At 40.2% G+C, this 23,481-nt stretch overlaps 1 protein-coding gene across 2 annotated transcripts in view; it reads left to right on the forward strand.

The window, feature by feature from the left end:
• Nucleotides 1-23,481, forward strand: part of Dse (dermatan sulfate epimerase) — a 52,750-nt gene that overhangs the window by 5,073 nt on the left and 24,196 nt on the right. For both annotated transcript variants that reach the window (XM_076917078.1, XM_034524627.2), the window contains one exon: nucleotides 18,835-19,303. In XM_076917078.1, the coding sequence (XP_076773193.1) occupies nucleotides 18,888-19,303 (416 nt within the window). In that variant the 5' untranslated portion in view covers nucleotides 18,835-18,887. The remainder of the gene's footprint in view (nucleotides 1-18,834; nucleotides 19,304-23,481) is intronic.

Here is a 23,481-nt window from a genome sequence, read left to right on the forward strand (position 1 = left end):
TGTAATATACTTTAAGTTGAATGAGACAAACATGAATTGCACACACAATGCTACTGTGTCTTCTGTAACTCCACATTCACATTACTAAAGCTCATAGTTCATTTCTCTGTAGATCTGCTTTATCATATTGTGTAGTTACTGCCCACAAGCTGTCAGAATGCTCATGTTTCTCAGGCTTCTGCAGCTATTTACAGATTTCCTTTTGTCCTCAAGCCCTCCTCTTCCACCCCTTCACCCCATCTCTGCTTAGTAAGGGTCTCATGGCAAGGCCTTTTTTGGTGCCTGCAGAGCCCCAGGCTGCTTGCTCAGGCCTTGTGAACTAGCTTTGTGCTTTAACCCACCTTGATGCCGTATCAGTTGTGTTGCTAAACTGCCCTATGCAGACAGCCTGTTGAGGGCTGGACACCCGGATTCTTTTTCAGATGCTCACAGAAGTATAAACCTGCCAGAGGAGACTGATTCTCCGAGCCTGTTAGGGTCAGAGAAGAAAGAGGATGGTTTTAGTTTGGAAAGAGAAGAAAAGATGATGAGGCCATCTGTTTACTTCTTAGATTGAGTCATTTGTTAAGTTCTTAACTCAAGAATAACACTGAATTTTAATGTGTGTTAAGAGTATCCTGGGGTTTTCTACTGTGTGTTTTCCAGTAGATGTTTACTTGGAATCATCTAGAAACACGATCTTAGTAGGAATGTTAAACTGTTTTTAAAAGAGCAGAATTTCTCTGGTCAGTAATTTTATACATTCTGATGAGAAGCATTATTTACTTTGGCATTTTATAATTGAGAATATTTGATAGTCGAGTAATTATTAGATAAGTGAAAATCTTGCTATAAAAACGTGACCAAAATATATGTTACTGACTGTTACATGGGTGCTGGGAAATCTGAACTCAGACCCTAATGTGGACATTTCACTGACTGAGCTCTCCCCAGCTGCTTGTTAGCTTTAATTATACAGATGACATATCAGCTGTGGGCGATTTGCATCTATCAACTTTGTCCCAGACAGGGTGAAGAAGAGTTTGTCACTGAATGTCTGCGTCTGCGTCTGCATGCCAAAAACAAAACCTTTGGAGCTTATTTGTAGAATTAACAGTGACCATCCTCTTCAATCTGTGAAATATACTAAACATATTAAAATACTCAGTATTTTACTTAACTAGGATTCATACTCTTTTAGCAAAAATTGAAAACTTGTGGCATGGTGTGGATGCTAATTCAGAAGGACTGTTTTGAGTTCCAGGCCTGGATGTATAGAAAGCACAAAGTCAGATAGAAGTACATAGCAAAACCCCTCTTAAAAAGCAAGACTAAACATAAAAGATAAAAGACTTTAAAAAGAACGTTGAGCCAGGTAGTGGTGCCACACTCCCTTAATCCCAGCACATGGGAGGTTGATGTCTGTAAGTTCCAGGCCAGCCTGGTCTACGGTGCCTTCTTCTAAGACAGCCAAGGCTTCAATAGAGAAACCATGTTGAAAAACCAAACAGACACAAAATAATGGAATACGCTCTGGTCAAGTTAAACAGCTCTCATTTGAAATCTTTCTGCTTGAGATGTTTTCACGTCATACACACATGTAAAGTTGTACTTGATCAAATCAGGTGCTTACATTTTTTTTCCTTCATGCGCAAAAACAATAGTAGCAAAAGCTACTAAGTAGGAGACATGTAGAAGACATATAGAACATATGGAAGATACAAATAGTTTGTGAAGGAAGTGTGCTCACCATTTACATGGCTATAATATTTCCCTGATGAAGTAGCAGGTGATGGTCCTGTTGCTGTTAGGTGGTTGTTAGAAGACCAGGGTGTTTTCTGACAACTCCTGTGTTAGTGCTGGTTGAATACATCTTGTGGAAAACATAGCAATTTTTAGATTATGTTTTTAATACAATATAGATTGCTCCTTTGTGGAATAACTTAGTAGAAGTTATTTGCAGAGTTCTCTTCTGGAGTGGAGTATGAAAAGGGACACTGCATCTCTAAAGTTACTTATATCTGAGGTTGCCAGTGACAAGAAGCCCAAGAACATAAGTCACTGATGTAGGTCAAAAATATTCTGTGCCAAGGTTCAGTCCAATATACAGAACTGGAGTAAAACCAGGAGCTGGAGTAGGTACTGGCCCTCCTCACAGTGCTGACTATAAACTGTTTTTGAAGTTCTGTTTTTTTTTTTTTTATAATTTTTTTATTAGATATTTTATTTATTGTTTAAATGTATCTGTCCAGCAGTGGATTTCTAAAGTTCCACAAATTCTTGGAAGACCCTTTTTTTTTTTTTTTTTTTTTTTTTTTTTTTTTTTTTTTTTTTTTTAGATTAGTGACATCATTCCAAGAAATTGTAAATCAGGCTCCTTTTTCCAGCCCCAGGGACAATCATGCAGGGGCCAGATGGCTTTTGGAACTACCTGCTGTGGTTCTCAAGGGATGGGATGAACCAGACAGAAAGGAAAAAGGAAGACTGCACAGCTATTTTTTCATGTTCCCCTAGGAACGAAAAGGGGAAACAGACATGAAGCTATCTAAAGTGGTTTCTGCTGACCACTGCAAGACTGTAGGGTTTTGAGTTCTTTGGAAAGGTTTACATCCTGAAAAGATAGGAGGTGTGGTTTTCTGGGGTGTGACCTCAGTTCATCTGAAAACATGAAAATTAAAGAAAATAAGTATGATTCATTTAGACGAATGTAAAATAGGTCAGTTTTATTATTTTAAATGAATGTTGCTGCTACAGATTTTTTTTTTTTTTTTTTTTTTTTAACATTTTAACTAGATCTAGTAGCAATTGGCCGGTTAAAATAATCCAGATTATATAAAGTTGCTAGAACCTTCATTCAGGCAGACACTCTATGCTTTATTTTCTTCTTCAATGAGGGCATTTTTTTTTTTTCATATTTAAAGACTTAAAGTAACATTTTATTAACAAACACTGACTTGGTAGATACATAGTTACTGCCACAGTCACGTTGTCTAACTTATCCATTGTTATCATATTATACCCAGCTCTCTTACTTGTATTCGCCCCTCACCCCACCCAGTTGTTTTTAAAAGTCTTAGAACCAAGCTTCACTGTTCCATTGAACTTTCAGGTATGTTTTATACTTTTCTCTACTCCATTTCTATGTGTGGGTTTTGTTTTCTTTTGTCTTTGGTCGTTGTGTTTTAATAGGTAATATTCCACGTAGCCCACTGGCTTGGAACTTGCTATGAGGTAGAGAATGGCCTTGAACTTCTGACCCTTTACCCCAGCTCTCAAGTGCTATGTTCATAGGCACATGCCACCATGCCAGGTTTATGTGCACCATTTCTGTAGTAGACTCAGATTGGAAGCAGTTGGGGAAGGTCTGATGGATGTGTTTTCACCATTCTGGTGGCCACAATAGCTAGGGAGGTTGTCAATGCCAGAAAGAGCCTCTGGAAATGTCATGTAGGAAGGATGGCCAGAAGAGGGCGCTAGATCCCCCATAATTGGTGTTACAGATGGTTGTGAGCGGCCATGTGGTCCTGGGAATTGATGGCAGGGCCTCTGGAAAAGCAGCCAGTGCTCCTAATCTCTAAGCCATTTCTCCAGCCCCCCTTAGAAAGGTTCTCATAGGAATGCTGATGGTTAAGAACAACAATAACAACAACAAAAATTAATAATACTAGTGTTTAGACTTTGTTTGTGAAACTTTGTTTCATGTTGTTTAAAAAGATAATTTTAAAAATACTGATTCCATAGCTTTCAGGTGTTACTTTAGTTAAAATGTAATTATATGGGAAGTGCTGATTTTTGTACAATTTTTTTTTTTCCTACAAGAAGTGGAAAACATGCAACCAGCTGAGATGAGCCAGTTTTGGGGATGCCATGGGCTAAAGAAAGTTAGTGTCTTAGACAGTTACCATAAGTATTTTCACTTAGTGTCAGGGCCTGTGTATGCCACCCTTTTCAAGGAGAATTGGTTCTTGGAATCACTGAAGGCGACCTCCAGTTATCTTAGTTCAGAGTGCCTTCTCTTGGTCTCTCTTATTTCTTTTTATCTCTCTCTGCTTACCTTATGTCCTCCAGCACTTACAGCCTGTTCCCAGAAGACTCCAGAACCACGAAGGACTGACCGGTTGATTGTATTCAACTGCCCAGTTAGTTTTTCTTATACTCTCATTTGAAATTTCACGATCTGCCTCTCCCATCCAAGGAAATTATTGTTATTGAGGCCACAATCTGATCCGTGTGTTATTGTTTCAATCCCAAGGCTTTTCATCATAAACGTTTGTGGATTTAATGTGATCTGCATAGAATTATTGTATAGACTTTAATGAAAGGTAGCTGAGTAGGAGATATAAAAGTAAAATTTCACTTTAACATGTGAGATTTCATCTTTGAAGTTTGAGGTTATTGGGCCTTTTCCAATATTTCTTTGTTGGGAAAGTGTGTATGGCAGTGAGGATTTAAGTTACTGAATTGCCCTGGAATGCTAAGCCCTGTGCCTGGAGTGCAGCTGGGCCAGCAGCGTTAGAAGGAGGTTATAACATAGATCTTTCTTCGAGCGCCTACAGTTCTTTCCAGCCCCCTAATTGGTAAAGCCACTCAGCGTTGGTTCAGTGACTGCAAGTTTTAGAAGTGGTGGATTTGTTATTTGGGAAAGAACACTTTGATGTCTAACTTTGTCCAGTGTACTTTTGAACTTAGAGAATTATATGAAGGAACACTAGACCTGCATGATAGGAACATTGGAAGGTCTTAGTGCCTGGCAAGTGTTTTCTAGGCACTTTTGTGTTTGAGAAGATGTTTGGGTGGCCGGAACAGAGGAAGCATGCAAAACAGATATGATATGGACTTTGGCCTTGAGGAATTTAAAATATACTTGGCAGATAATGACTCTGAGGCGTAATGAGATCAGCTAAACTCTGAACTGAACACCAGGACTACAGGAAGGAAGGGACTTGAAAAGATGACAGGCAAGACAGATAGCAGCTGGAACGGGATGAGGAAGTGGGCCCACAGGGCGTTATGCAATAAAGGGAGTGGGTAGGTCAGCACTGCAAGCGAATAGGCCAAGGAGCAAAGGGACCGGAACAGGGGGGAGCAGACATGGAATGGCTGAGTTACTCCTTATTATCTCCTTGTATGCCATGTTCTCTTTGCCCCTCCCTTCATAATGCTCTTCAGTGTGTGTGTGTGTGTGTGTGTGTGTGTGTGTGTGTGTGTGTACGTGTACATACGTGTGTGCTCCATAGTGTGCATACGGAGGCTGGAGGACAGTTTCATGTGTGGGTCCATCTCTTATAATTTGTTTGAAACCATGTCTCTTCTTTGCTGTTTGCTACTGTGGATGCTTGGGATTCTCCCGTCTCCAACTCCCATCTTGCCATAGGAACACTAGCAATGTAGATGCATACTACATGCCTGGCTGTTTATGTGACACAAACTCGGGTCCTCAAACTTGTGCAGCAAGTCCTTTGAGCCATTTTTTTTTTTTTTTTTTTTAGCACTGGCACACATACTTTTGAAGGGCCTGTGGTTGACACTGTAGGAGAGAGAGATGACTAAACCCCTAACTCCCACCAGCCTCTCCCTGAGTAGGTGAGATTTACCTCACCTTCTGTTGGGATCCACAGATGACAATGTGAGGAGGAAAGAGAATTACAGATGTTACAATACTCAGTATGTACATAATTAGTCATAAATGTTTACTAGAAACAGTTAAATCTGTATGCATTCCTACCTAACACTTTTTAAGGCCCACTTCAGAAACCACTTCCTCTGTGTGTCCTTCCTTCCTTCCCTCGAAGAGTACCAGTCTGTCTCCTGCTTGCCTGAACCTGTACCATTCTCCACATAGTCACAGACAGCCTCACCACAGAGCGTCTTGAGGTTTAGGTATGCTCCCTGTTTCCTGAAAGGATCTTGTGCCTTTCTTCTTTTCAGTGTAGCATGCTTGATAAGGCTAGAGTCTTAGGTTTCTATTGTGAAGTCCCTACTGGGAACCTTGTTCATTACCACACATCTGAGCCCTGTGGCATGGGTCTATCACTGCTTTATAGACAGGTAACTGAGTTGGAACGTCTATGGGAGTAGTTTTTTTTGTCCTGGACATCCAGGTGATTCATCCACCCCTCTTCTACATTCCTTTGTGGCCTCAGAACTTATTTCCTGATAGAAACACAGCTATAAGTATCACCATAACTTTCTTAGCACAAACTAAGGATTTTGTCCTGGACAGCCAGGTGATTCATCCACCCCTCATCTACATTCCTTTGTGGCCTCAGAACTTGTTTCCTGATAGAAACACGGTTATAAGTATCACCATAACTTTCTTAGCACAAACTAAGAACAAAGTAATGGAAATGGTATAGCGGATGAATTCTCTAGATGGAAAAGCCAGCTCTTCTTGAAATTAAACTTTAAAAATAGTGACGCTAATAATGCCTCTATACCAAGCCATTAAATCCTGGTAATTATCGCTGGAAGTAGGATTAAAGGGACCAACTTTAAATTTCTAAATAGAATAATGTAAATAAGAGTAAGTATGCCAAAATCATTCAGCAGAGAGTCCATTGAAAGGCAGTAGGCTGTATAAAACCTATGTAACGGGCCAGGTATCTTAGTGGTTTTTAAAAAGACCTGACGAAACTCATGAAAACTCTGTGTAGGATGTTGGGAGACAAGGCACATTATAGAAGTGAACTTCATCATAGGCACACCAGGCTCATTATTGATGATGTGGAAAGACATGAGGGTAAGCCAGCCACAGGCAGCCTGGGATGGACTAAGTGGGATGATTGGGAAGACACTGTGTATGACTGTAGCTCTAGGAAACTCTGGTGATCACCTTGAGTAGCTAGGGAGATTCCAGAATTGTGGTACTATTTACACATATATGGTTTGTTTTGATAGTCAAAGATTTTTTATTGCTTCTCTAGAGTTCTATTTAAATAGCTGTAGAATTATATAAATAGCTACTTCTGGGTATTTAAAGGCTTATATCTTGACACAGCAATTAAGTTTATTCATTTAGTAAATTGTTGCTCTTTTCTGAATGTTAGCACTCTCTCAGTCAGTTCCAGCCGTGCTGGCCTCCTTACTGACTCTAACGTATTTCCCCCATGGCCACCATAATGCGCTAATAACCTGCAAAGATGACCTGGGAGGTCTTCAAATAGTGCAGTGCTTATTCTGCATTGTGACTGACCAGGATCACTCTAAGGCTTACATGAGAGGGAAGAATTAAGCCTAAGTGAATTTTTAAAGCTATTGCAGGTAAAGCATGGTATGGGCTGAGTTATTACAGCAGCAGTGGAAGTGGGTGGACTTGAAGAAAGAGCCAACAGAATTTGCTGTCAGTTTAGTTCCACAAAAGAAGGTATGAAGTGAGAGAAAGGGACATTGGCCTAAATTCCCGGCAGGATTGGTTGGAATAGCAGCTTCAGGTGAGTGAGGCGGGGCATACCTGAGAAGTTCGTGCTGTGTCTTTGGGTTAATTGTGTGGATATGTACCATTATTTCACAAATCTAGTCTGTGGTATTTGAAGTTTGATTATGATTTTTCACAGGAGGGTGTTTGCAAAGAGCCCAGGGATTTTTGAGATTCAAAGAAGTGAGAAATCTGGGAGACAAAACTGAAAATGAAGATCAAGTACATGTAAAATTATTCACAAATAGAGTAAGGCAGCAGGAGAGGCCAATTTATTATTGATGACTGTTTGAGGGCTGGAAAAGAAACGGAGGCCTGCTTGGGCTGACTGAGAGGACAAAGGTGCATCGGGGACGCACGTGCTGGAAGGAGAGAAGCAACTCCCTTGGCTTCCATATCCACACTCTAGGATGTGCTTCTCTCCCAATAAATAAATAATAATAAGCCTTACAGACTTTCTAGTGACAAAAGTATTGTCACACCACACATGTGATATCATATATCACCAAAAGCTACTCATAATTTTAGTGTAAATAATTCTACCAAAGGGATTGAAAGGAACGTGATATGAATTTGGAGGTCCCTCTAGCACCATTCCACTCAGTGACTCATAAGATGGACAATGAAATTTTTTCTAATCATAGTTTTGTTTAATATATAAGTGGAGGTGATTGAGCAGAGGGAAAAGGGATACAAAGCAAATTCCCCAAGAAGCCAGGGACAAGCTTCCAGGTGTTCCCTCCTCTGTAGGACAGTGTGCAGTGTTGCTAGCTGGAGAAGGGTGTGTTCTTACTAGAGTCAAGTCAGCTGTGCATGCAACACCTGTATGCTGAACTCAGCGACTCAGACTTCATCCCTTACCCCACCCACCCTTGCAGCACAGATATCTGATCAAACTAGTATCATTTGACCACTAAACTTATACAGAAATAAACCTTATCGGGTAGAGTAATCAGATGATCATAGAGCTGCCCCTGTGGGCAGCTCACAGGTCAGGCCTGAAGTCTGGCTTTTTTCCAGATTGTATGAGGTTTGAGCAGTTAGGGCCTGGGGATTTAACCCTTTCCTGAATAGTATGATAGGCTTTTTTTTTTTTTTTTTTTTTATTTTTTATTTTTGGTCAGAGGATAAATTGGCAGATCTCAGACATACGTACCCCAATTTTACATCATTTCAAGACATATGTAGCAAAATTCATAAGTGAGTGAACCACAGCTTACGTAATGTTGGATTTGTTTCACATCATTTCCCAGGAAAATCTATAATAGATGAGGTTGTGACTCATCGGTAGAATTTTGGAAATTCTGTTCTAGAAGAAGAGAGAACTAACCTGTAAAATATGTGTGGCATTGGCTGGATTTGGGGAAGAGGGAGGTCAGGAAATGGGAAGTTGGTGATTAGTCCTAGAACAGAGTCTGTCTTGACAGAGCAGAACAAAGTTGGATGTAAAACTTGATGTACAAGGCCCAAGAAAGAAATTAATTGAGGGTACTTTCAGAGAACCAGACTGAGAAAGTGAGGTAAATGAGTTTGTTTTGAATGGAAGATAAACTTAGTTTAACTTAATGTATGTTTTCATTGACAGGAAGTAGAAAATGTATTTTCATTAAATGTCACATCTCTAAAGAACCTGTTATACACACACACACACACACAGACACACACACACGCACTCGCACACGCACAGACGCACATGCATGCACACACACACACACACACACACACACACACACACACACACTTCTGAGACAGGTCTCTCTCTACAGCCCTTGCTGGCATTATGTAGACCAGGCTGCCTCAAACTCAGATTCTCCTGCCTTAGTTTGTGACTGGGGGTGCTGTTTCCTTGTTTGGGTCTTCTGTGTAGGCACATACATTGCATCAATATTTTTCTATAAGCTCTTTTTTCCTTGGATATATTTAATTAGTAGAATATGTAGCCCCAGTGTTGTCAGTGTACAGCTGAACAGAAAGAACTGTCTTCCCATCAAATATTTTATATTTGTCAAAGTATTTGGCTTTTAGGTCCTTGAAGAAATTGACGGTTTTTAATAAACAGTGCACTGTACCTATTTTGGGAGTAAAGTTCTCAGAGTTTTGTGATGCTCACTTCCTCCTGGAGTCATGGTACACTTCCTGCAGTTCAGTTGACTGATATTCTCCTAGAGAATGCTGATGGTGGCCGGCCGTAGTCACTGAGCACTTTCTGAAAACTGCACATCCTCTTTTTGGTTGTTTTTGCTTTGTCTTGTTCTCCGAGACCGGGTTTCCCTGTATATCCCTGGCTATCCTGGAACTCCATTTTTAGACCAGGCTGGCCTCTAAGTCATTGGGATCTGCCTCCCTCTCTACCTCAGGTGCTGGGAAGAGAGGTGTGTCCCACCACCATGCCAGCTCCTCCACATCCTTTTACTGCTTCAAATATATCAGCCAGTTAAAGCTACACAGAAGTCTCATGGGTAAGATGCTCTTATTTTAAACAGGAGTGTGGCAGAGGGTATGGTGATGTTAGGATTTAAACCCAGAAGCCAACTTAGACCCTTAGCCACTCTTGTATTCTGAGATAGCATAGAACTTGCTTGTGTTAAAACACTACCATAAAATAGGTATTTTATAGATATTAGTTCATTTAATTTTCCAATAAGTTTAGGAGTCAAGATAGCATTTTTAGTGCATTTTAAATGAAGTAGGTCTAGAGGGTTTATCTGAAACAAACTATGTTGGTGCTGATTAGGACTCTCACAGCGTCTTCTGCCCTGGTGAACCTGTGGGAGGGAGGAAGTTTTTACTACACTTTTCTTGAGCATTTCAAGGGTTAATTAAGCTGGCATTTGAAACCATACGTTTAAAATTTAACCCCTGGCTTCACGATTGTCTTTTCTGCCCTTTATTTTCAGTCTTCAGTGTCCCCAGATTGTACATGGATGCAGCTATGGCCGACAAATCCAGAGCTGGCTGGTCCTTTGAACTCTTCTACAAAATCTTTCATTGCTATTTACAGGGCTTTGAAAAACTAGATCGTAATTTTTCTTCTGTGGCTAGGAACAATGGGTTAAACAAGTTGCTTTGGATTAAGGGAGAATGCCTAATTTGTCCTGACTGCCAGAGGGTAATGAAAGTACTGCAGATAACAAACCCCCAGAAATGCTACTTTCTTTGCTTTTTGTTCTATAGTTCTTTGGGCTAGGGTGTATTAATTAGTTTTCTAATTGCTGTGACAAAGAGCCCGACAAAAACTGTTTAAGGTAAGAAGGGTTTATTTTGGTTCCTGGTCTGAAGGTACAGTCAGTGTGCCATGAGAGGGAAGACATGGTGGCCAGAGAACACCTCTGGCTTCCATCCTGGAGTGAGCCAGCTCATCACACTGTACACATTTGGGGAGCAGAGAGAGAGAGATGCATGGTGGTGCTCAACTCTCTTTCTTCTTTCCCCCTTTTTATCCAATGTAGGACCCATGGAGGATGCTATGGACATTCAGGGTTTGTACCTCCTCACTTAAACCTTTTGAAACACCTTGTAGACACACCCAGGGGTGCTTTTCTATGGTTATTCAAAATCTAGGCAAGAGAGAAGATTAACTCTTAAAACAGGTAGAGTTTTCTTGTTCACTGGTGTACTCAATGCCTAACATAGAGTTCTGAATTTAGTATCTGCTTGGTACATAGCAGAATAAACTGATTTCTAGTCCCATCATGAAAAAGGAGTTGATAATCTAACTTCTGGGAAACAGTGTATTGAGATTATATAATATCCATCAATTGTGTTACTTTTTAAAGATTCTGGATATGAGCATACACTTTAATACTTTCAGTTTACTTTGTATGCAATATCATAGCTAAAATTATAAAAAATACTTTTGGATCTTCTGTTGTGAAATCACTAAGAAAAGTCAGTTAAAATTGTAAAATACACCAGGCAGAAGATCATGTTAGATGGTAAATAAACTAGAATTTACTCTGGTATCTCTTGACTTGTCTCAAAATTGTACAGTCCTTACATTTCACTTTCATCCTTTTTGTAAGTAAAATTCAGTGCCCAGCTGTGTCACGACTGGCTGTGTCATCCCTACCGTAGCCTTGGTCTCTTCACCATCACATGTCCCCCTACCGTAGCCTTGGTCTCTTCACCATCACAAAATGGGACAGATTTTGCTTGCTTTCCACATTATAAGTGGTAACCACTCTTTCAAAGGCTGTCTTTAATTTTATTTAATTAGTTTATGTTAATGTGTATGTATGTATGTATGTATGTGTGAGAGAACACGGATATGAGTGTGCTCATCTGTGTGTGCATATGTAGAAGCTAGAGTTTCCTTTGGGGGTGTTTGTTTCTCCATCTTATTTATTCATTCGTTTGCTTGCTTGCTTGCTTGCTTGCTTGCTTGCTTGCTTGCTTGCTTGCTTGCTCAGACAGTCTCTCAAGTCTCTGGTTTGGATCTCCCTGTCACCATCCTGTAAGTGCTGGGGCTACAGGCACATAGCACCAGTAGTACTGCAGATTCAAACTTACTTCATATGTGCAGAAAAAAAACAAAACAAAACACTTCTACTCACTGAATTATCTTCCCAGCTCCTCTGGATCTTAATGGTTCTTAGCTTTACAGTCATATGTACCAACCTGCCTTCAACAACTAAATCTTACATACAGCTTCGTGGCTAGAGAATCACCTACTCATGTGGTCTCTGGGCAAATAAATAGGTGCAGGAACTTTCCAATTTACATTTGAAAAAGTCTGTAAACATAATTTAGAAGAATTCCTAGTCTTAACATAAGAAAGTTGATAGAAAAAAGTGAATTCAAGTTATATTATGAAACCATGTGGTGCCTCCGTGAGAACCAATCAGGAGGCAGGGATAGGAATGCTGTTTGATTGCAAAAGGCTGGTCTTAAAACGATGTCACACATCATTATTACCGTCTGTGTGGTTTTGCTGTGTGGGCACAGGGTTATAATTATCCCTTCAGTAGCATGTGACAGTTCTAGAGGGTTCCACATGTTGTCATTTCATATTGTGGGTTTTTGTGTGAGAATGGCTTCTGGGGGAAGGTATATTTTATTTTACCCTTAGATAAGGAAACAGTACATCTGCTCAGTGAAAAGAGCTTTCAGTTTGACAAAGAGCTTGCAGTTTCGAAGTTTTTCTGTCTGACTCTGTGGACTTCACACATTGGGGAGTATAATTCCAGGGATGATTATATAGTACCCCAAACCATGTTTTCTTAGGATTTGACATAGTTAAAAGAGGAAAGGAACATTTATTTCACTACAGAAATTTTCTGGACAGTTAAGGGTTTATTTGATGTTGAGGATTTGTTTTTCAGAAATCATTTTAGTCATTCATTTACTAAACCTGAAGTTTAAAAAAAAAGTAATGAGATCTCTAAAAGTGTGTACATTCCTTTAATTAAAATAAGCGTAAAGGAATACATAAGAGTCCACAGGAAATCACAGCAAGATATCTTCCAGGCATGTGGAAAGAGGTTTCTTCAAGGGTCATGACCAAAATGGAAGGCAGGAGAATGGGCTTCCTGCTTGGTGTGTGTTAGGGCTCTCCATCTGGCCCTTCATTGTCGGTCTAGGTGCTTATTCAAGAAGCATCAAGGGAGGGAACTTGGAATAGATGTAAGTGAGTAAGACAGGGGCTGGGCCCTGAACTCCTCAGTGCTCACAGTTTCTAGAGACGAAGCTGTAACAGACAAGCCCTCCTGGTGATGGTCTGGCTAACCTCTGCCTCCTGTAGAAATGGACAGACTAGGGTGGGATGCCCTGAACTGTTCCAGTCATGAACTAGTTTGTGGGTCTGCCCATTTACTTGGGCAAACCAGAGCAGCACAGCTGCCCTGGACAGAGTAGTCTGTGAGGGAATGTACATATTACTCATTTTAGTTTTAAAAATCATACATGATAATCAGGAAGGTGTCTGTGAGAGATGGTAGCAGTGTAACCTCCTTCCAAGTGCATTAAAGATAGAGATTTTGACTGTTAAAGTGGCCCAAACCCTAGGCCCTTCTTGCTGTTTTTGTTCTGTTTAATTCTTTAATTGCCTGGAGGGTATCTTATCATTTCATGTCCAGTCCATTTCCTTGAAGCAAGAAACATTTCCCAATCTGCTAGATAGAGTCTGGAAAGTCAGCATATTCATTTACTTAAATACATATGTGGGGCTTAATAAGACACTAATTAATAAGACATTAGGTAATATCTCATTTCCCAAAACTGTGAGTTAAGACTCCATCCATCCTTCACCGAGTGTCGTCTTTGGCTGTTGGCAGTGAGAGCAAACGCCACCACCACATTCATGTACGCCTTCTTCCATAATAAAAATGTATCACTGGAAAATAGTTCCCAGCCATACTGTATTTCCCAGCTACTGTTGTATCACTGAACCTGTCTTTTGAAAGAATAAAAGTCATTTACCTCATATACACCAAGATTTACTTCTCTTGGGAAACAAGCAAACTCTGGTTAGAGTCCTTTGTATTATATTGTATTATGATACTCTTTTCTGAGAGGCAAAAGTGCTTGAAACATTTCAAGAGTCAAATGCTTTTCTTCCCCATGAGAGATGTGCCAACCGTAAATGATACCTGGAGGACTCTGGAGCATTGGGCACCATTTCAATTAAGTGTCGGGCCTGCTTGATGACCTTGTCCAGGCCAGGTAACAACTATGATTCTCAGTTTTTGCCAGTGAATTATGAAGGTGCAGTTTCTTTCCCATTCTCTGATGATATGTTAGTACAGTCTTAAATGAGTGTAACTTTGCTTCTCTCAGTAAAAATAAATACTTAGAGTTCTCTAACTCTAAGCAAGATGCCTCCCGGCAAGGTATCTAGATTAAGTCTATCACTCGAATTTAATTACCCTATGAAATAGACACCATCTTGTAAAGGAGAAAATGGAGGCTTTGAGAGTGAGAGTCTTAAAACAAGCATTGCACAGCTGGCGTTCACACCGGTGTCTGCGCAAGTCCCTGGTCCATACATTTAATCATCACGTCCTGTTCCTAAGATTTGGCACCTAAGAGCATTTCTAATCCATCTTCATTTTACTTTCTTCAGAGCCATGTATTTCCGATCTGTCTGCTATACTGTGCATTCCCCAAAGCATGAGGAGTTAAAAGGACTTTTGTGGTATCATGTGCTTCTTTCTATACATAGCCCCAGGTTGTGCACTGGCTTAGTGCTTCTCTTGTGTTTTATGTAAAGCTGGCACAAGTGAAACTTCCAATTTTGAATGCTTTTGAAAAATCTGTTTGGTTAAAGAAAAAAAAAAAAAAAAGAACAAAGCTTCGTTTAGGATTTGAGTTCTAGTTCTGCTTCTGCAATGTATCCAGTTTCGACACAAACAATACTTCTTTGCCTCATTGTTACTATAATGTTCAAGACCAGCTATGTGAAAGGCATTTAGATCCCAGGGCCACAGTTTCTGTATTAGCAGTCCTAACAGCTGTGGTGGATTATTGGAACCAGAATTAAGCAGAATAATTTTGGGCTGTGTGGCATTGTGAAGATCTACTTAAGATAATTATAACTGGCTTGGCTCAAGACTAAACCTGAACTCGGGTTGCAGCTGGCATCACGGAGTTATCTGAAGTATCTTGTAGCAACAGTGATTCTTAAGTCGCTGCACTGTATCCACCAATGAAGTGAAGTCATAGAAATTTTTAGGGCTATGTGGTGTGGGAACAAAGGAATGCAAAAGAAAGCTGAATCCCGCAAGTTGGTGTGCTCCATGGAGAAGAGGAACAGAAATCAGGAAAATGAGGCTCACAGGGTCCTTCAGAAACACCCCGGGGATTGGATTCTGCATAAGCTGTGTATTAAAAGAATGAGTTGCTAATTGAGTCTAGTCATTTTGCCAAATGAAAATACCTTGTTCTTGAACTAGACTAGGGATTCCGGTGAGTGGCAGAGCTCTGCCTTCTCCCACAGTGAACTAGGGTGGGAGTCGCTTTCGAGATCATCTGTGGATGTCTCAAAGTTCAGACTTGTTTCTCCAAGGCTTGGTGCTTTAGAGAATGAGTTGAATAGAAGAGGAGAAGGAGGGAGAGAGAGAGAGAGAGAGAGAGAGAGAGAGAGAGAGAGAGAGAGAGAGAGAGAGAGAGAGGAAGAAGGAGGAGGAGGAGGAAGAGGAGGAGGAGGAAGAGGAGGAGGAAGAGGAGGAGGAAGAGGAGGAGCAGGAGGAGGAGTGAGGGAGAGAGGTGGCGGAGGGGAGGGAGAGGGAGAGGGGAGTTGCTAAACCCTCTAGCCTTTGTCATAGACATTGTCTTACTGAGTATTCTCAGTGCCTCCTAAACTGTTCATTAAGGTGCCACAATTATCAGAAACCACAATCAACATCTTCTCTATTCCTGTTGAGTGTGTGTATCTGTGAATGTGTGTGTGTGTGTTTGAGTGTGTGTGTGTGTGTGTAACTTTGAGACTTGAATATATATCCCAGGTGTGTTGAGGTAGTTACAACTTTTCCCAGTGCGTATTGAATTAAGTACATGAAATTGGTCTACAGCATGCCTACTTTAAATTATCTTGAAAAATGCTCCTTTCTTTTAGTTTTAAACTGTGCACACAGGGTGGACAGCTGATGGAAAAACCCAAAGACTGGAAATGGGATTCTGTTTGGTAAAATTTGTTAGACATTTACAATTGATAAATGGGAACCAGGTGTCTCTAGGTGAGAGCAAGTTTAAGGTAGATTTCAGTTTCATTTTAAAACATCACATTTAGGTTACTGAAGTTTCTAGACCTTCTGGGTGTTTTCTCCTATTACTTTCCTGGCAGAGACTTTTTCTTTTTCTGGAAAGTTTTAAACTTGCCTTGGCTTCATATAAAGAAGAACAGAATCTTTTTCTTGCTCATTTTAGTGGTGAGATTTTACCAACTCCCAAGCTGGAATTTAGTTCCGAGTACTGTCTGTGAGCATTCAGGCACCAGATTCAGTGTGGAGTTCCACGTGTGCAGAAAATTCTCCCGGCTCCTGGGAAACAAAGTGTAGACAGCGGAACCCAGCTAACGTGTTCATTTGTTCCAGGCCCAGGAGAAACTGTGGGTAGGTAAAGGAAGGTCTGGCTAGCTGGGAGGGCGATGGGAACCCAGCGCATTAAGTGAGACATTAGGAAGGCAACATGTAATTTGTGGCTGGCAAATGCTAGGCCCTTTGCTCCTTATGCCATCTCTGCTGATGAGCGGTCTGCAGAATGTCTGTAGATCCTGTACTGGCCTGAGCGGTTTTTTTCCAACAAGTTTTAAAGTGTGGTGGTAAATCCCCCATCTTTCTGCTCTTACCTGCCCTGAGTAACTTTCCTAAACAGTTGGTAGAAGGAGAGGGTATCCAGAGTCTTGATTGTGTTTTGTTTCTGGAGCCTCCTTTTCTGTTTAGATGTATGTAGGCAAGCCCAGAGTAAATGGAGACAGGGTAGCTGAGGAATCTGGGATCACAGAATGCATTTGGTCAAGTAGGGTGTGGCCACCCCACAGCTTCTCTGCAATCTCTGTGACTGGGTAGGAGGGTGGGTATGGAGAGACAAGAAGGAACAATAAACACACCAGGCTTTGTCTTTTAGAGAATGCTTGTACAATAGCCTAGAAGGAAAACTCCTGATCTCCGCATAATCTTCTTACCTCTCCCCTGCAGCCTGAGTCATCCATCCCTTCTCTACCACAACTTAAAGACCCAGCCTTTGAGAAAACTGCAGTTGTGTGTATGTGGAGCCAGTTAATAAAGAACTGCCAACCTTTCCTCACCCAGGGTGCCTGAATCCCCACTGTGCTAATTGCACCAACGCAGCATCCTCTCTTAGACTTTTGAGGGTTCCTACACGTACAGGCTTCTAGAAGAAATGCTAGTGGTATGTTCTCTTGGGACCAGTAAATGGAATCCCCTGGGGGAACTGAGTGTTCTTTCACACCCGCTGCTTCTGGGTTGCCAGAGACCACACCCTACTCTATGTAACCACAGACGACTATTTCTTTTGGCTGAGTCTCTGACCTTGAAGGATCTAGCCAGCTGCCTTGAAGCTCTGGGTGCTAGACACAATACTGGCAGAGTCTAAGAGTTATTCCTCTTTTTAAATTATTTACTTATTTGATTTAACATGATTGTGTTTAAATTTTTTTATTCATCAGAAATTCTGTTCTTGAACCTAAAATGTGTCAACAAACCATTGCCATTACATTTTCTCATATTTATTTACAGCCTAAGTACGTCTAAGAAAAAAAAATAAAGAAATAATAGCCACAAGTGATGCACACTCTGCTCCTTGAGAGATGGAGCAACTTGAAAATATGGATTGAATTTGGTGTTGAATTTTTATTTTTCTCTCATCTGTCTGGGAGGAAGCCATTTTTTGCTTGGAAAAATTGCTTGGGTTCACCATTGACTTTTCTCTTTAATAATTGAAAACCACTGTTCGATATTTACATAAAACTTTTTTTTTCTGGTCTGCTTTCTATAACCTTTCCCCTCATAAGAATTTTAGGAATTCCCTGACTTTTCTCTGAGGATTTTTATGCCCGCTTTATCCCAGATGTGGGACATAGACAATGCTGAAGGTTTATGTGTGTGAGTGGGTGTGTTTGCTACCCTCTGACGGTAGTTCTTTTAACTAGTGAACAAATACGTCACCAGGGGAAAAAAGAGCTAGAAAGAAAAACAACTAGATAAGATAATATTTAAGCCTGCTTTATATTTCTAATTTCTAATTTGATTGATACCAAAGCCCTATCTACAAAATGAAAAAGCATAAAGTGGTTTCAAGAAATGAGGAGAAAGCATATTCACTAGTCAACCAGTCTTTCAGTACTGAGATTTTCTTTTCTGGATGAAGGCATGACAGTTTGCTAGTCACAGATCCCTGAGTCTGGCCTTCATCTAGAGTTGATGTCGGCTCAGGGAGCTTTTGGTAGATTCTTCTGTCTTCTCTGGTCCACCTTCTGCTCCCACAAAGAGGATAGTTAATCTTACTCACACTGTTTTATCAGCATAGGACCCCACAGATGTCCTGATCCCAGTGCCTGGTTCGTAGTGTAAAATGTAAGGAAGAAAGATGTCATCTCAGTGAAATAGACTGGATTAAGAAACAGGATTTTCTCCATTTTTCATAGTGGTTTCCAGGTTTTTCAGGTTTCCAGGAAACAATTTATCATCAGCCTTTGGTTATTGTGGTTCATGTATTTTAATGTCTAAGATACTATAACAATCTCAAATTTTATGCATGATAATTTATGAGAAAGACATATTTTTTTGTTTCTGTGAAAATCCAAAGTTTTGTTTCCGTGATGTATCCTGTCAGACCTTGTGGGTTCTAGAAAGTTTCTCCCTACTTCAACGTTTAATTGCATATTAAGAGATTCACATGCTTAAATGTTTAGTCCTTATAGGAAGTGAGATACCTGTCTACTGTGTACGTTTACTACGCACGACTTACTCTGTGTTTCTCGTTAGGATCATTCGAAGATGATTTGGCTGCCTTGGAGACTTGGAGATCTGGTGCCACGATGAGGACCCATACACGGGGGGCTCCCAGTGTGTTTTTCATATGTTTGCTCTGCCGCGTGTCAGCCTACATCACTGATGAGAACCCAGAAGTCATGATTCCCTTCACTAATGCCAACTATGACAGCCACCCGATGTTGTACTTCTCCAGGAAAGATGTGGCAGAGCTCCAGCTGAGGGCTGCCAGCTCCCATGAGCACATTGCAGCCCGGCTCACCGAGGCTGTGCATACCATGCTGACTAGCCCCTTGGAGTACCTCCCTCCTTGGGATCACAAAGAGTACAGTGCCCGCTGGAATGAGATCTATGGAAACAACCTGGGTGCCTTGGCAATGTTCTGTGTGCTGTATCCTGAGAACATTGAAGCTCGAGACATGGCCAAAGACTACATGGAGAGGATGGCAGCGCAGCCTAGTTGGTAGATTTTTGTCTTTTCTTTCTTCCTGTATTAACCTTGTCTCTTCAAGAAATGATTCAAGGACTAGAGATCTGGTTCAATTGTCAGAATGATTGCTGAGCTTGCATGAAAGCCCTGGTTCCTACCACCAGATAAGCCAGGTGTGCTGGTACATGCTCTTAATCCAGCACAAGAGAGAGAGAGAGAGAGATGAGGGTGGCAAGTTTAAGGTCATCTTTAGCTGCATAATGAGTGTGAGGCTAGCCTTTTGATACTTGAGCTCCTGTCTTAAAAAAAAAAGAAAGAAAGAAAGAAAAAAGAAAAGAATAAAAGAAAGAAAAAGAGAAAGGAAGAAAGAAAACAAACATAAATGTCTAACAGTTTCAAAAAACTTAGTATGTTTCAGCTTAGAAGGATCATGTTGAGAGGCAGCTTAACCAAAGAGGGTGAAATAACTGAAGAGTTGAGCCACCGGTATCCTGTTATTAGCGGATAGTTTCTTCCTTGTTTAACAAACATTTACAGTTGTGGATCACTTGATGGTAGAGACACACTCCGATGAATGCATCCGTAAGTGATTTTGTCCTTGTGTGACTATGATGGACTATATGTACACAAAACCTAGCTGTCATTTATACAGCGTATAGCCTATTGCTCCCAGGAGCAGGATGAACAACTGTGAGATGAAATCAAGCAGGAGACGTGTGAAACAGTGCATAAAGGAGGCTGCTGCCTGCATAGCACAGAATGCATGTCCATGGTTCATTTTGTTTAAGGAAGGGATGCACTCTAAAATGAAGTGTATTGCATAAACACATAAATCAATGACAGTTGCTTATGAGACGTTATGCCGTACAGACAGTTCTATGTGCTGTTATATAATTGGCAGTGTAGTAAACTTCTTTCCACCAACATTCCCATGAACATGTGAACAGAGAGCACATTGTCCTGATGTTAGAGGAGTCACAGCATCGCTAGGCACTAAGACATTTCAACTTGGTTGTACACCTGCTGGGTTCCTCTGATCTATGCTCTTTCTTGGAGCAGAAGACCATTACCTGATACATAACTGCTTCTTATTATTTGTTCTTAGGTTTTGATTGACAGCCTTCTGCCACGTTGATGAAAATGTCTTAGCCTAGAAGGTACATCAGCCAGTTAACATTTATGTGCATTTTGTGATAATAAGGTGATAAAAGTCATTATGATGGGATTGACTGGCAATTTACGAAGAAAATTCTGTTTAATGAGCAAGAAAGAGAGTGCTCAACCCTGTGGGAAAGCAAGTGCTACAGTGAATTGTGTGAAGAATTCTGATTATGTCATAGTTTACTTTCAGGAGTTTAAGATTCAAGAACGAACTTCCTGTCTCCTTTTGGTTAAGCTTGAATTTGTTTATAATTCATGTTTCTATCTGCTTTTAAAAAGATAAGGTTTGAACGGACTAAACAGAGACTTCTGTGTGTATTTATGTTCCTAAACTCCAGCTTAATACACATTTACAGGTCAGTTGCTAAAAGTGCTTATAAATTGTGTGAAACGTAATCTTAAAACTATGCAAGTTGCCACTTGCCATAGGCTTAGAAAGGACTGGTTTTAGATGCTTAAAGGTATCTGTAGTGATTCTATGGTGAGCATATCTTACATGAAATACATCTTAGTGTCACAAAGGTGAAGAGTAGCAATTTGCAGCCCTATGATAACTGTATGACATCTCTTAATGGACAACATTATGGAAGAACTGACATTATAGCATTATCAGAGATGAATCTGTAAAATGGTTGTTAAATAATGTAGTTATTCTGAAGCTTAGGATATTTTAGGCTGAAAAGAGTCTTTCATATGGCTTTTTCTAAGCATGACACACTTGGCCATGTGTGTCATATTTTCTGACCTGGACTCACATTTATAAGATCACATTGCAGTTCTGATGCCAAGAAAGAAAATAAACTGTGTATGAAAACATGCCTGAAATTTGAGCAGCAAGATGACATTATCAAATGTTATAGTAATGGAATAGTATACTAGGTAGGAAAAAAATAGCCCTTTGCGTTTACTCTTTTGTAGCTTTTTTGTTTTTCATAGTTAAGTGAATTTTGATAGATGATGCTCATGAAATATCTGAGAGAAACAGTCACTGTAAAAAGCCAGCTTCATCCCACAAAAGACTGAAATTAAAAATGTCTTTGTTATGAAAAATTGTAAGCACAAATATAAGACTGTTAGGGAAATTGTACAAGACCAGTAATTAGTATACATATCTGGGTGTATGTATTTAAAGAGTGAACATTGTCACTAGGATTAAAAGCCTTCTCTAATAAAAGAAGGAAAATAAATAATTTCAAGTAAAAATATTAGCATCCACATATTTTCTATAAGTTCAGATTTACCAGTTGCTAGAGGTGAGAAGAGGTTTTCTAACTAACTGTGCTGTTACCCAGTGACCAAAGTCGACCTGTCACTTAGACTCAACTGAACTTAGTAGGATTGCTTTCTCATGATCAGTCTAAACTGGGGTTAGGAATTGATAGTGGGTCTTGATAGCCATGTTTTTGTTTTAAATAATTGACTCTTTTCTGCTGTGCTTTTGAAATATTAACTACTTATAAACAGCCACATTCAAACTTAGATTCTTAAACATTCATTTAGGCCTCAGATTTAATGTGATCATTTTCTACAACTTAAACTATTGCTAAATGTTTTTATATTCCAGGTACTTTTGCTTAAATTTCTCAGTTTAATACAGTTCTTCATTATATACAAAAAGTACAGTGAGAGGGTTGCCACTGCCTTAGGGTATAGTATGCCCATATTCATTTCAGAAAAAAAAAATAACTGGTTGTATTCATTAATCAATAATCAATAGTGTAGAGTTAAGCCTCCGTACAATGGCTTCATTTATGGAATATATTTCCCATCTCCTTGAACATTTCTCCTCTTTTTGAAAATGATTAAACTGCATTTATTCACTTAACTGACAGTTTGAGCATGTACTGTATGTGCTGTGCTAGTGATATGGATTCAAGATTGATGAAATGGCCCAGCAGTTTTCTGCTCTATACCTGGCATGAAGAGTCTTCCTACAGTGGGTACTTCTGTTCAGAGCTGAGCATGAGGAACACGCAGTGGAAAGGAGCTAACTCAGGACTTATTCTGCCTGTGCCCTGAGTCCAGCCCCCTGCGTCGGCTGTATCACTTCAGATGAATTTCTCAGTTTGAGCCTTTGTATCCTGGTGTATAATAGCACAGCAGTGGTGTGTCTCTGTCAGACTCACTTTAGTAGTGAGCTAACCAGTGCATAGTACTCTCCTCTGAAAGTCCTTGTCATAAAGTAAGACTTCAGTAAAGGGTAATGGCAGGAGGTGATAATTATTGCCTCTGCTATTTTTACCTGCGACATTGGCCCTAATTGGTTTATAATTGTTATTTATAGATTTTTAAAAGAAGGATGTAGTTTTGTTCAGAGATATTTATTGTTTTTGTTTTTCAGATTGTTCTCAGAGCAAGACGGTTTGTATGACTCAGAGAGCTTGCCAGTGACAGTGTTTCTTAAAAACTTGCACTGTTTGTCCTCTAGGACCCCTCTTTATGTGTACAAGAATCTAGTGGTGAGGTTATGAAGGCATCTTGGGAGAAAGTAGTAATGATACTTTTTTTTTTTTTTTTTTTTTTGCATGATGTTAAAGCTGAATTTCTTTTCTGCTTGCTGTATCTGACAAGCAGAAACTGAAAGGAAGGGTTAGCTGTTTAAACCCCCAATCTCAGGATGTGGTTCATCTGAGGATGCTCGTGGTGCATCCAAAATGACGGTGCCCATACTCAACAGGCTTTTTCTTTTTTATGCATTCTAGAACCTATGTCCAGAATGGTGCCACCACTACTTTTGGGTAGGTCATCTCATGGCCATCAAGTAATCAAGATAATCCCTCCCAACAGGCCCCAAGGCTCATCTCATTGATCCTGTCAAACTGGCAATATTAACCATCACATGTACTGAATTTCATTGGATGTTAGTAAATAAAGAGATTTAGTGGTTCACATATATAGATTTACTTAAGAATTTCAGCTGTGCCACACATGGTGGCCCATGCCTTTAGACCTAGCACTAGGAAGTCATAGGCAGGCAGATATCTGAGACTGAGGCTAACCTGGTCTACAGAGCGAGTTCTAGGACAGCCAGAGCTACACAAAGAAACCCT

Source organism: Arvicanthis niloticus, chromosome 20 (assembly GCF_011762505.2).
Source record: "Arvicanthis niloticus isolate mArvNil1 chromosome 20, mArvNil1.pat.X, whole genome shotgun sequence".
In the NCBI taxonomy this organism is placed as follows: Eukaryota; Metazoa; Chordata; class Mammalia; order Rodentia; family Muridae; genus Arvicanthis; species Arvicanthis niloticus.